Source organism: Loxodonta africana, chromosome 3 (genome assembly GCF_030014295.1).
Source record: "Loxodonta africana isolate mLoxAfr1 chromosome 3, mLoxAfr1.hap2, whole genome shotgun sequence".
Lineage (NCBI taxonomy): Eukaryota > Metazoa > Chordata > Mammalia > Proboscidea > Elephantidae > Loxodonta > Loxodonta africana.
Window position 1 is genome coordinate 88,766,743 of NC_087344.1, and position 12,304 is coordinate 88,779,046.

At 40.3% G+C, this 12,304-nt stretch overlaps 1 protein-coding gene across 3 annotated transcripts in view; it reads right to left on the reverse strand.

Moving 5' to 3' along the window:
- The window catches only part of FAF1 (Fas associated factor 1), a 620,612-nt gene extending 611,119 nt beyond the window's left edge, over positions 1 to 9,493 (reverse strand). For 2 of the 3 annotated variants that reach the window (XR_010321387.1, XR_010321388.1), the window contains exon 1: positions 9,189 to 9,322. Coding sequence is in view for 1 of the 3 variants with exons in the window: in XM_010591294.3 (XP_010589596.1) it covers positions 9,189 to 9,233 (45 nt within the window). In the remaining 2 variants the exon portion in view is untranslated. Of the gene's footprint in view, positions 1 to 9,188 lie in introns of all 3 variants that reach the window. The other variant, XM_010591294.3, reaches the window with a different exon arrangement.
- Between the last annotated feature and the right edge of the window lie 2,811 nt (positions 9,494 to 12,304).

Below are 12,304 nucleotides of genomic sequence, written 5' to 3' on the forward strand. Positions count from 1 at the left end.
AAACTCTGGGGTGGGGTCCAACAACCTGTGTTTTAACACGCCCTCCAGGTTGAAACTGGAACCCTCATCCATTGCTGGTGGGAATGCTAAATGATACATACAGCCACTGTGGAAAACAATTTGGTGGTTCCTCAAAAAGGTGAACACAGAACTACCACTGTTGATGTTGTTAGTTGCCATCAAGTCAATCCCAACTCATGGCAACCCTACATGCACACAGTAGAACTGCTCCACAGGGTTTTCGAACCTATGACCTTCTGGAAACAGATCGCTAAGCCTGTCTTCCAAGGCGCCTCGGGGTAGGTTCGCACTACCAACCCTTCTGCTAGTAGTCGAGCATTTAACCACTTGCGCCACCCAAGGATTCCATCACACGACCCAGCAATTCCACTTTTAGGTAGGTATATACCCAAGACACTTGAAAATGGTGACGCAAACAGACATGTGTACACCAAGGATCATTGCAGCACTAACCACAACAGCCAAAAGGTGGAAACAACTCGAATGTCCATAAGAAATGAATGGATAAACAAAATGTGGTACATACATACAATGGAATACTATTCAGCCATAAAGAGAAACGAAGTCCTGATACATGCTACGACATGGACTAACTGTGAAAACATTATGCTGAGTGAACTCAGTCACAAAAGGTCAAATATTATATAATCCTACTTATATGAAATATCTACAAAAGGCAAATGTATGGAGACCAAACAGAAATCGCTCTCTGTTGAAAACCACTAATGGTAATCAAAACGAAAAAACCAAACCCGCTGCCATTGAGTCAATTCTGACACATAGCTACCCTACAGGACAGGGTAGAACCACCCCACACAGTTTTCAAGGAGCACCTGGTAGAATCGAACTGCTAACCTTTTGGTTAGCAATTGATGGTAAGGAGAGAAGTAAATATTTGGACTTAGCAGGCCATGCACTCAGCTACTCAACTCCGCTACTGTGGGAAAAAATGGCCAGGGATAATGTATAACTACATATGCATGACTGTGTTCCAATAAAGCTTTATTTCCAAAACAGATGGTAGTTTGGCCTTCAGGCTGCAGTTTGTTGGCCCCTGATCTAGATCAATTAACTAACTTATATTTGAATTCTCTATCCCACTCATGCCAAATGATTGTACAGACTCTATTTAAGAACCTGAGCTAGTCCAGTCTTCTGCTTACAGGTAGATAAGGCTCTAGGCAGATTTCCATTTTACAGATTGAATAACTGAAGCCCAGAAAGGGTAAGTGACTTGCTCAGAGAACTACCATCAACAAAAAACAAGAATCCCACAGGCTCTCTGCCTAGGTGCAATGCTAAGAACTGCCCCCTATGGAGGTATAACCATATAATGCTACTGGGAGGCAATTAAATGTTTTGGAACTTTGTAGTTTAGCAAAACACAAAGGTGGGTGGCACAAGTGTTTTGACTGCTAACCTAAAGGCTGGCAGTTCGAATCTACCCAGCAGCAGAAAGGCTTGGCAACTGCTTCCATGCAGATTACAGCCAAGAAAACCCTATGCAGTTGGTCTACTCTGCAATACACAGGGTCACCATGAGTCAGGGGCCCACTCAACGGGAGCTACCATCACAACAACAGTTTAGCAAAAGCTGAGCCCCGGATGGTGCGAACGGTTAACTGGCTCAGCTACTAGCCGAAAGGCTGGAGATTCGAGTCCATCCAGAAAAACCTCAGAAGGCCTGACAATCTACTTCCGAAAAAAATCAACCACTGAAAACCTTTCGGAGCATGGTTCTATTCTGACATACATATGGTCGCCATCAGTAGGCATCAATTCGACGGCAACTGCATTTTTTTGTTGTTGTTGTTGTTGTTAGTTTAATAAAAGCTAGAAAGAAAAGTACTGGTTTCATTTGGGGGTGAGGGATATAGCAAACTTTTTATTAAAGGATCAGATAGATAGTAAACATTTTGACCTTGTGGGCCATAAAGTCTGTCTCAGCTACTCACCTCATCACTGTAGCATGAAAACAGCCACAGTCGATTGGTAAAGGAATTAGTGTGCCTGTGTTTCAATAAACCTTTATTTACAAAAATAAGCAGCCAGCCAACAGGATATAGTTTGTTGACTCCTGGTCTACAGGATCTATAGGTTTTCTAAAACCAGTCCAACACCACAAGCATCACAGTCTCCACCATACTGAGTCCAGCACAACCAGGTGGTACCCAGCTACCCCCACCACTGCTCTGACAGGGATCACAATAGAGGGTCCTGGACAGAGCTAGAGAAAAATGTAGAACAAAATTCTAATTCACCAAAAAAAAAAAAAAAAGACCAGACTTACTGGTCTGACAGAGACAAGAGAAACCCCAAGAGTATGGCCCAGACACCCTTTTAACTCAGTACTGAAATCATTCCTGAGGCTCACCCTTCAGCCAAAGATTAGACAGGCTCATAAAATAAAACAAAACAAAACTAAATAGGCACACCAGCCAAGGCAAGGATGAGGAGGCAGTAGGGGAAAGGAAAACTGGTAATCGGGAACCCAACGTCAAGAAGGGGAGAGTGTTGAGACATTGTCGGGTTGGCAACCAATGTCACAAAACTATATGTGTATTAATTGTTTAGTGAGAAACTAATTTGCTCTATAAATCTTCATCTAAAGTACAATCCAAACAAAAAACCAGTCTAGCAAACAACAGGAAATACTACAGACTCTGTTCATTTCGTGGCTAGTGACCACCTGTGAGCTTAGAAGCATGGCACTAGAGTGGTAGGCTAGGGATGGCCAGACAAAACACCAGCTCTCTCATTCATTCACTTATCCATTCACCCTTCCTTCCTTCCATCCATTTTTCTTACTTCTCTTCTTTCTTTTCTTCTTTCGTCCTTCCCTCCTGTGCACTACATGCCAGGCACTATCAATTTATTTTATCTATAAGTTTTTATTAAAAAAAAATTTTTTTTTATAAGTTTTTACACATGGAGAAATTCCTGAATGACAGGTCTTGTTTCCCTCAAGAACTCCAAAATATCTGACAAATTAACTAGAAAATGAACACTCTAATGTGTACCTGGATAAAATCTTTTGTTTCAAACCAACCCTTGACCCTGAAAATCACTTCCTTCCACTGGGTCTCAATTTCTGCAAAAGGAAAAATGAGAAGCTTGAAATAGATGATCTCTGATACCCCATACACAGAGCAAGTATGTACCCTAAAATGAGCAAAAATAAAAATAAAAATAAAAACTAAAATTCGTTAAACACTTACTATGCCAGGTACCTGTCCTAATCACTTTACATGCATTAACTCAGGCACAGAGGTGTAAAGTGATTTGTCAAAAATCATACAACTAGTGAATGGCAGAGCTGTGAATTAATCCAAGTAGTGTGACCCCAAAGTCTACGTTCCTAAACTTTATTCTACATGTCAAAACCTCATTTTCCCAATGACCTACAATCCAAACACAAAAACAACATGAACTGTTCCTCTAATAAATAAAGAGAATAGAGGGGAAAAAAATGCCAGGTGACAAGACTACTTGCAGGCACAATACTCCTGCCCAAAGTAACCGCCCAGGAATGAAATATGATGTTCCGTGTATAATTATTTTGGTCCCTGATCCACATCACAAAGGATACCTATTCATTTGGATTGATACCATTTCTTCTCCCAGTCTGGCATCCTCTTTTGTAGATAACTCTTTTTGTCAAACTAAAAAACAAAGAAAGAGATTCACAGCTTCATTTAGAAGGAGATAATGTTATAAAGGGTCAGAAACTACTTACAAGTGACTTACCAAAAGTATCATGGAAGAGGCCAGGTTTCAAAATGGAATTAATATGCAAATGAAAACTTAAAAGTCCCATGAAGCTAATCCAATATATGAAAATTCATGAAGCAGTTTAGGCAGCAAAGTATTACCAGTGGGGAAAACAGGGAGTGAAAAACAAAGGCACATTTATTATAGTACAGGAAACTTAACTGAAAGTGACATCAAAACCAATGCCAAATTAGACAAGCAGTAAAGGGACCCTATGATCACTGTAGGAGCCCTGGTGGCGCAGCGGTTAAGAGCTATGGCTGCTAACCAAAAGGTCAACAATCCAAATTCATCAGCTGCTCCCTGGAAACCCTATAGGACAGTTCTACTCTGTCCTATAGGGTCACTATGAGTTGGAATCAACTCAAGAGCAAAGGGTTTTGTTTGGTTTTATGATCACTGTAATTAGATCAAGAAAAAAAATTTTTTTTAACAAGGTAGGTAAGATTTTGTTTCTGACAAAGTGTGGCAAAAAATATTACTTCTAGTGAGAGTTGTTGCTTTTTTCCTTCACTAGCATAATGACCTGTCTCTATATTCTCAGCAACAGAGAAACATAAATGGAAAAATATATTAGACCAACATATGAGACTAACCTAAATTGTAACACCATCCTTTTTGTTCCCAAAGAAAATGTATGTGTGTTATAAAAATTTACCTGGAGGGGGGGCAGGGATTAGCATGGCACTAAATCAAAGTATATAGGGGAGACATACAGGACTCATTTTTTTGTTCATCCAGACTCAGAGTAAGAGGTACAAATTACTGCTAACATTATTTGATAGCAAGTGCAATTCTGTTTGGATAACTATTTTCACATCTGTAGGCAAACCACCTAGGGTCTGAAAAGTTTGTTTGATCAATGATTTTTCTATACCTCAACCTCAAAAAAAAAAAAGCTAAAGAATTCTACAATTACGTAAAGAAAATTTGAAACTTTCACCTGAATGCATCTCTTTGTTATAAAAAGACATTAAGGAAAGAAAAAAACTCATGATTCATCAATGCCTGCCTGTTTTTTTTAAACCCAGGAAATTCCTTTACACCCCCTCCTGGCTCTGGCCAGCCAGAACTGTAGGTGTGCTACTCTATTCATCCTTTACCAGTAACAAACTAGCTAACACTATTTACATTTAAAACTGATTTCTGGTAGAATATTCCAAATTCTAAACTCACTTGTTCAGAGTTGAATTTAAAAATTACTGAGCAAGCAGGATAAGGTCATTCTCTCCATTCAAAACTTTGGGCGCTGTTTTTTTTTGGGGGGGGCGGGGAATCCTTTAGAGGACAATTCAGAATACATTTGCTTTGTAGTAAGTTCACCCATCTACAAAGTCCCAAACATACCCCATTAAATCTAAGCTGTTATATCCATTCATTAATCATCATAACTCTCCTACTGATTTCAACAGAATTTTTTTCTATTGAGTTGAAATAGTCAAAAAGAATATAAAATCTTTCTCAAATGCTTTTCCATACGTGGACATCATATTTTTAGAACTTACTATCCAGCACTGATCAAAATTTGACATTTATTTTTAAAACCAAATCATGTTTCTTTCTACAAAGGTAGCACTGAGCTCTCCAAACAATCATTAATTCCCACAACCACATGAGGTAGATAAAATGTACTATGATTCACTTTTGGGTGGGGAAACTGATTTGCCCACTTACAGAAGAAACTGGTGTTATCCAAGTATCCAAATCAACGGATTACTTATAATTGGATAAAGGTTTATCTTTTAAAGTTAATCACATAAAAATCTTATTTAATATAAAAACAAGAAGAAATCACCTTAAAAACTATGACCAAGAAAGCAAACTGATCTGGTATCATCATTTTAAGAGGAATACAAGATTCTTAAACGGACAAAAGGTGAATGTGTTTAACATGTGTATAGTTTCCCAAGTAAGTTTTTATTCTACCAATAATGTTCTCTTATCTATTTGGCAATATAAAATTAACTCGCATCATTTGGCAGACAATTGGTCACTGTGGATGCCATTAGCTTTTTTCCATTTGGCATTGGTCACTGGTCACTGATCTGAAGAGAAAACCTTACTGAAATTTATTAATGTGATCAAAATAATCATTTTGACTTCCAAACCAAAATCCCTGATGCTTGTCAGAAAATTTTACTTTTCCTCTGAGTACAAGAATCCTAAATTTCCTGCCCTTTAGCCAACATAAGGTTAGCAGAAGGCATAATAACTGTCACAAATAAGAGAGCAAGCAGCTACATACAAGTTATAGGAGGAAGTAAAAGGTGTGACGAAAGCAAAACAAAGTGGTAATTACTTCGAACCTTTTGATGAGGTAAACATCAAGCCATACTTTTTTGTCTAAAGCCATACCCACCAGAATATAACAATTTTATAACAGAATAAAACTACGCCTAGAATTATAATGTCCTTTTTCACACAGCTGTATTCCACATTAGGTAAACGATGGCCTTGGAGAATGAAAAAGAAAGAAGATGAAATATTTAGGTAGGCAAAAAAATCAGGCCAAATTTAAACCTACAAAACACCAAAAGCTTGTGGTCAACTTTTAAGAACCCTCCTTTCTGCCTGAGTTTGGAGATCACAGGATAATATATGCATATCCCTAATAAATCACTTACCACTGGGTAACCAAAATAGCAAACTCTAGGAATAGCCAACAGAAGATTAAGTTGCAAAAATAGGGAACTTAAAAGAACACAGAGAGAGAGAAAGAAGCAAAGCCCAACAAAATGTCAGGAAAAATACTGCATACTATATTAGGTCAGACTATGTGCAATGATGGAGTGTTAAAGAAAGACAGTAAACTCCACCTGTAGTAGTTGACAGTACCTTAGTGTCTAAGTCAGTGCCAAAATGAAAAGTTTAAAACGTCTCACTACAATATCTTCTTCACCAAACATCAAAAGGCAAAGGTTGAAATAAATCAATGACAAAAGGACAAATATTGTATAACCTCACTTATATAAAATAAGACAAGAAAAGGCAAATGTATACAGAACAAAGTTTATTAGTGGTTACCAGGGCTGGAAGGGAAGGGGGAAGACTAAAGGGGATAGAAATATCACATTGATTAGGGTAGGGTTGCACAGCTGATTATTGTAAATGCTATCAAGTTATACACCTGTAAAGAGCTGAACTGGCAAAAGTTGTGTGATGGACATATTTACAACAATGACAAAAAAAAAAAAAAAAGAGTAGCTGCTGAGGCTGCTCATGTACAACAAAAATCCTCATTGGAATTTGGTTTGCTGGTATGGAGGTTTAGGGTCATGGTTTCATGGGACATCCCAGTTAATTGGCCTAATGACTTGTTTAGTGCTTCTCTTCTATCTTCTAATTCAGTGCATAGTGCCTGGGGTCTTCAAAGCTTGCAAGAGGCCATCCAAGGCACAACAATTGTTCTCTATTCGCCTGGAGCAACAGAGGAAGAAGGTGTATCAGGAATTGAAAGAGGATACGAATGTACGGCTAACTGCCTCCATGGCTAACTGCCTCCATGAACAACTGCCTCCTTTGCCATGAGACCAGAAGAACTGGATGTTGCCCAGCTACCATTACTGAACGTTTTGATCAAAGATTCCATAGAAGAATTCTAACCAATAGGTGCTAAATGCAGAATGGAATTTCAAATTCTCATGGACTCCAGACTTCCTGGAGCCATGAAGACTGAATGAACCCCTGAACGGATTACCATGAGATAATCTTTAAACCTTAAACCAAAAATATTCCCTGAAGTCATCTTAAAACCAAACAATAGTTTAGCTAAACTGGTAAAGAAAAAAAAAAAGTCTACCTTGAGCTTTATTATGCTCTTTTAAGAACTATCTATATGGTATCAAATTGACAACAGCAACTTGAAAGATTAGATAGGAACCTTATGGGGCAATGAATTTATGTTAATAAAGGAGGAAAGACTCAGAAAAGGAGGAATGAGAATGGCTGCAGAACTTGAAGAATGTAATCAATGTCACTAAATGGTACATGTAGAAAATGTTGAACTGGTGTATGTTTTGCTGTGCATGTTCTCAACAACAAGATTTTAAAAATATTTTTTGAAGTATGACAACACTGATAGAAAAACATGTAACAGAACTTCAAACTCTAAAAAAAATCCAGACTTGCTGAACGAATTGATACTGGAGGAATCCCTGAGACTATTGCCCTGAGATACTCTTTAAAATCTACTCTTTAAAACTATTCCTTAAAATCACCTTTTAGCTAAACAGCAGGCTAACTCATAAACAAAATCACCCTTGAGTACTGCGCTCCTTTAAAAAATCATATATGAGACCAAATGGCCAACAATTACTCTAAATCATAAATGAAAGGGGGGGCATTGAGACTAGGTTATTGGGAACAGAAGAACTAGAATGGAGAATGCTGGCATAATGTGAACAATGCAATTAATGTCACTGAACAAATATGTGTAGAAATTGTTAAATGGAAACCTCTTTTGCTGTGTACACTTTCACCAAAAATGCAATAAAATATTTTTTAAAAAGAAACAAAAAGTAAAAGTGGTGTTCACAGGGTACTGGTTCCAACTGCAAGTCTGCTGTCATGCACACAGCTCTACTTTCAAAGGACCCCCTAAGATACATACCTGTGTCACTACCGCTAGGTTAAGATAAGTAAGATAATAATCTTTACTTATGTTTTAAATTATTCCTGAAAAAAGGACACCAATCAAGCAATTCAAATCTGTGGGGAAGGGGGATCCGCAAAAATGAACTGGTAATTTATTAATCTTGTGAATTCACCACAGAAATATCTTAGTATATACACTCTATCCGCCTTCTTTGTACTCTCCAAAGATTACAAGAAGGCATTTAACGTCTAAAACGTTTATTTCTCCTTGAAAATGACCACAGTGCCCCTCTGTAAGGGAATTAGAACAGTTCCTACCACACTACCCTCTCCTTTCATTCTTTTTTTTACTCTCCCCCAATACAATACACCACACCCACAACACCACACGCTCCGCGCCCACACTCCATACATGACACCATTCTCATGAAAACCAAACCCAAAACTCGCCACCCAGAACACCCCATACTTAATACCTCCAATACTTAATATCCCCAAATTCTACATATTCCCCACATAATTCAGGAGCCAAGAAGCAGTTCACACAGATATTCACCAAATATCATAACACCCCTTCACCCTACAAATCCCACTGAACCCGCACCCAACACAACCTACACACATCCAACATAGCACATAAGTCCCCCACGACTCAGAAAACACACACACTCCAAGCCACGAACCGCGTAAAAGCCTAAAACCACACACTGCTGCAGAGCTCAAACCCTGGGAATAGGTAACCCTCCCGGCACCATGCACCCATGAGGTTGGAGGTGGAAGGGAAACAGGACCAGATACTTCACCTGAAAATCCGCCAGGATCATCTCCCGGTCCATGTTGGACGCCATGGCGGCCGCCGAGTTCCGCGGCTCCGGGAGCGAAGCGCGCACCTGGGAGGAAGACTGCGCCTCCTGCGGCCGTCGCCGCCGCCGCCGCCGCCGCCGGGCGCCGAGGGGCTGGCGGGCAAGCGGGCGGGCCGGCCGGCGGGCCGGCGGGCGGGGCAGCGCGGGAGAGGCTAGGCGTTCATGCACTCGGTAACCTTCAGGCGCCCCGGCCGCCCGCCTGCGCCCCGAGGAGCCCGCGCTGCAGCCGCCCCGACAGGGTGGTCTGGATGCGGGTCAGGTCTTACCGTCGCCGGCCAGGATGACAGCAGGCTGCGACAGTGCGCACCCTGCTCCCTTTAGCGCTGCGAGACCGGCGGAGGCGGGTAACCCGAGAGAACGAGCAGGCGGGCGAACGCCACGGCCGCCTCCGCCTCCTCCGCTTCCTCCCTGGCCGCCGCCTCCGCCCCTGGTTGGCCAGCACCACGGCTGTCGCACATTTTGCCTGTCATCGAGGTCGCAAAGCGCCGCTTTGCGGCTGCCACGTGACAGGCCTCCTGTCAAGCGCCGGGCGCGCGACTACCAGGCGGATCCGCGCGCAGGCGGCGGGGACGCCGACCTACTACTGCGGGAGCTTGAAGTCCTGCAACAGGTTATTCCGGTTTGGATTTAAGCAAAACCTTCGGACTACTGCCTCCCCCTGGGAGGAGTAGGAGTCTGCTTCTGCGCCTCAAGTTGCTACATAGTCACACACGTACACAGCAAGCTTTACAAACCAATTCACCGCGCTCTCGCAAACCGTCTAACAGCATTTCATAAGTGCACATTTTCTTTAACAGGAAATTTCACTAAAATACAACTTCATATATAGCTTCTTAGGCTCGGCTTCACCGTTAATGCCCACTGACACACACACACACACACACACGCAATACCGAGTCCCCTGATATTTGCATCCTCAGACTCTAGCACAGAAGTAACCAGACTCCCACAGTAGGCATGGAAGACATAGAAGCTGAGAAAGGTGAGGCTCGACCCCCAAAGGAGGATGAGCATGTCTTTAATTGCTAGTTATGAGAAGGAAAAAAAAAAAAAAAAACACCTCTCTAGTGCTGCAGCCACAGTATCTTTTTTAGGGCAGAGACAACATCTCCACAATGGGGAAAATTTGAGTCCGGCTTTGAATATTGTCAATTTCTTTAAAGTACTTTCATAGGTGAAGAAACCGTATTACAATATTCACCAACTACGGAAGCTTAGTTTCAACCAATGGTCAGAAATTAAAACAGGCTCTAAGCCGAGGACAGCCAGACTATGTACATTGAAGTTTGGTAGTTTATAATTGTCACCAGGTTTGGAGGAAGGGTGACAGTGGAATATGTTCAACCTGAGTTGGGGAAATATCCGCTTCTGGACTGTAAGTGAGCGTTTACTTGCTTAGGAAGGCAGAAAACTTGAAGCAAAATTGCCGGTATTGTGCTGTAGAGCTGAAATAGATACTACCTGAAAGTATATAGAATCAAGGCCTAGGCTTCTCAAACTGAGAATGCATTCACAAAGAATCAGAAAATTTGAGCTAAATGTTCTTCGGTTTCCCTGAATACAAGGAACACTATGGTTTTCTAAAGATCTATGTTTATTCTGTGTTTTCCTTAAATGAAAATAGTCTGGTCTACAACTCCTATGTGAAGATCTTGTATTTAGATAAGAATTAGCTAGATAAGGAATAGAACCCATCCATACTCACATGGATCTAATAGTCTTGTTTAATTGTCATCCCTAAGGAACTCCAAAATACAGCACAAATGTGAATCATGAGGTGAAATACAGTGCCAACAACTTGAGTGTGGCAATTCAATTGTCCCATTCACATATGTCACCATCAGCACAAAGCAGATGAATAACTGCCCCTAGCTACATGGCCAGGATCATTGCAGCTCTGAAAAGTTGAGGTTTGTCTCTGTGATGACATGTGTGTCTCAGAGCCCATTCAAATCAAATGTCGGTTTCCTTCTCCCTCCCTTCTCTCCGTCTGGGAATTAAAACAACATAGCGATGTAGAAAGATGGGAAGAATTCCCTAGACATTCAGGCATATGGGGTTAAGTACTGCTTTCCCCAGCAATTAACTATGGAAACTTGGATGAATCACTTAATCTTTCAGACTTCAGGTTTTAGAAGGACTATTTTAGGTGACAAACAAGAAAAATTTGTGAAAACACATGGAAAAACAAAATATTTTACAAATCTAGTATACATTTCATAGCCAGTATTCCTGTTTTGTGTTCTAACTCTGCCTCTTGAAAAAAAAAAAAAAACTCTGAGACTCAGCTTATTGCTAAAATGTGCTAATAACACATATTTCATAGAGTAATTATGAATATTGAGTGATAGAATGTTTGTGAAAGCTCTTCACAAACTGTGAAGCTCCCCAAGCATATTAGTTATTACTCTGTATAAAAAAAAAAAAAAACCAATCCCTAAATGCTTTTCTTAGGCCCACCTTTTTCATGAAACTTAAGCCAATATGGATTCTTCTCCTTTCTAATCACTCAATACTTCTACTATCTTTACAATACAATTTAGTAGTCTGGTAAATTATGTAATTTTTCCTCAAATTATTTCATCTATATATGTTTTACCTCTCCCCGAAGACTGGAAGTTCTTTAAGGTTACGGACCATTTCATCCCATTTATTTTTTATATTCACCATAGTTCATTATAGCAAAGTTTTGAGTATAAAACAAATATGCAACAGATAACCAATAATTTTGAATAATTTTTTCATTGGGTGTCTGCTACCAGGAAGTTTACACATCTTTTCTCACTTAACTCTCACAACAACTACTTTACAGAATATGAAACTGCTCTGAGAGTTTAAGAATTTGCCCAAGGTCATGCTACAAAGTGACAGACCTAGGATTCAATGCCATGTTACAACCAGTGCTCTTTCCACTTACCCTGTTGCCTCCTTATAACCCACCCTCCATGCTGCTAAATTTATTCAGCTCCTGAAGAGATTGCTTCTTCCCTGTGACCTACTATTCATGGTTGGATACCCAGCATCCAAAGTAGTTTTCCACTACAAATAAAGAAGAG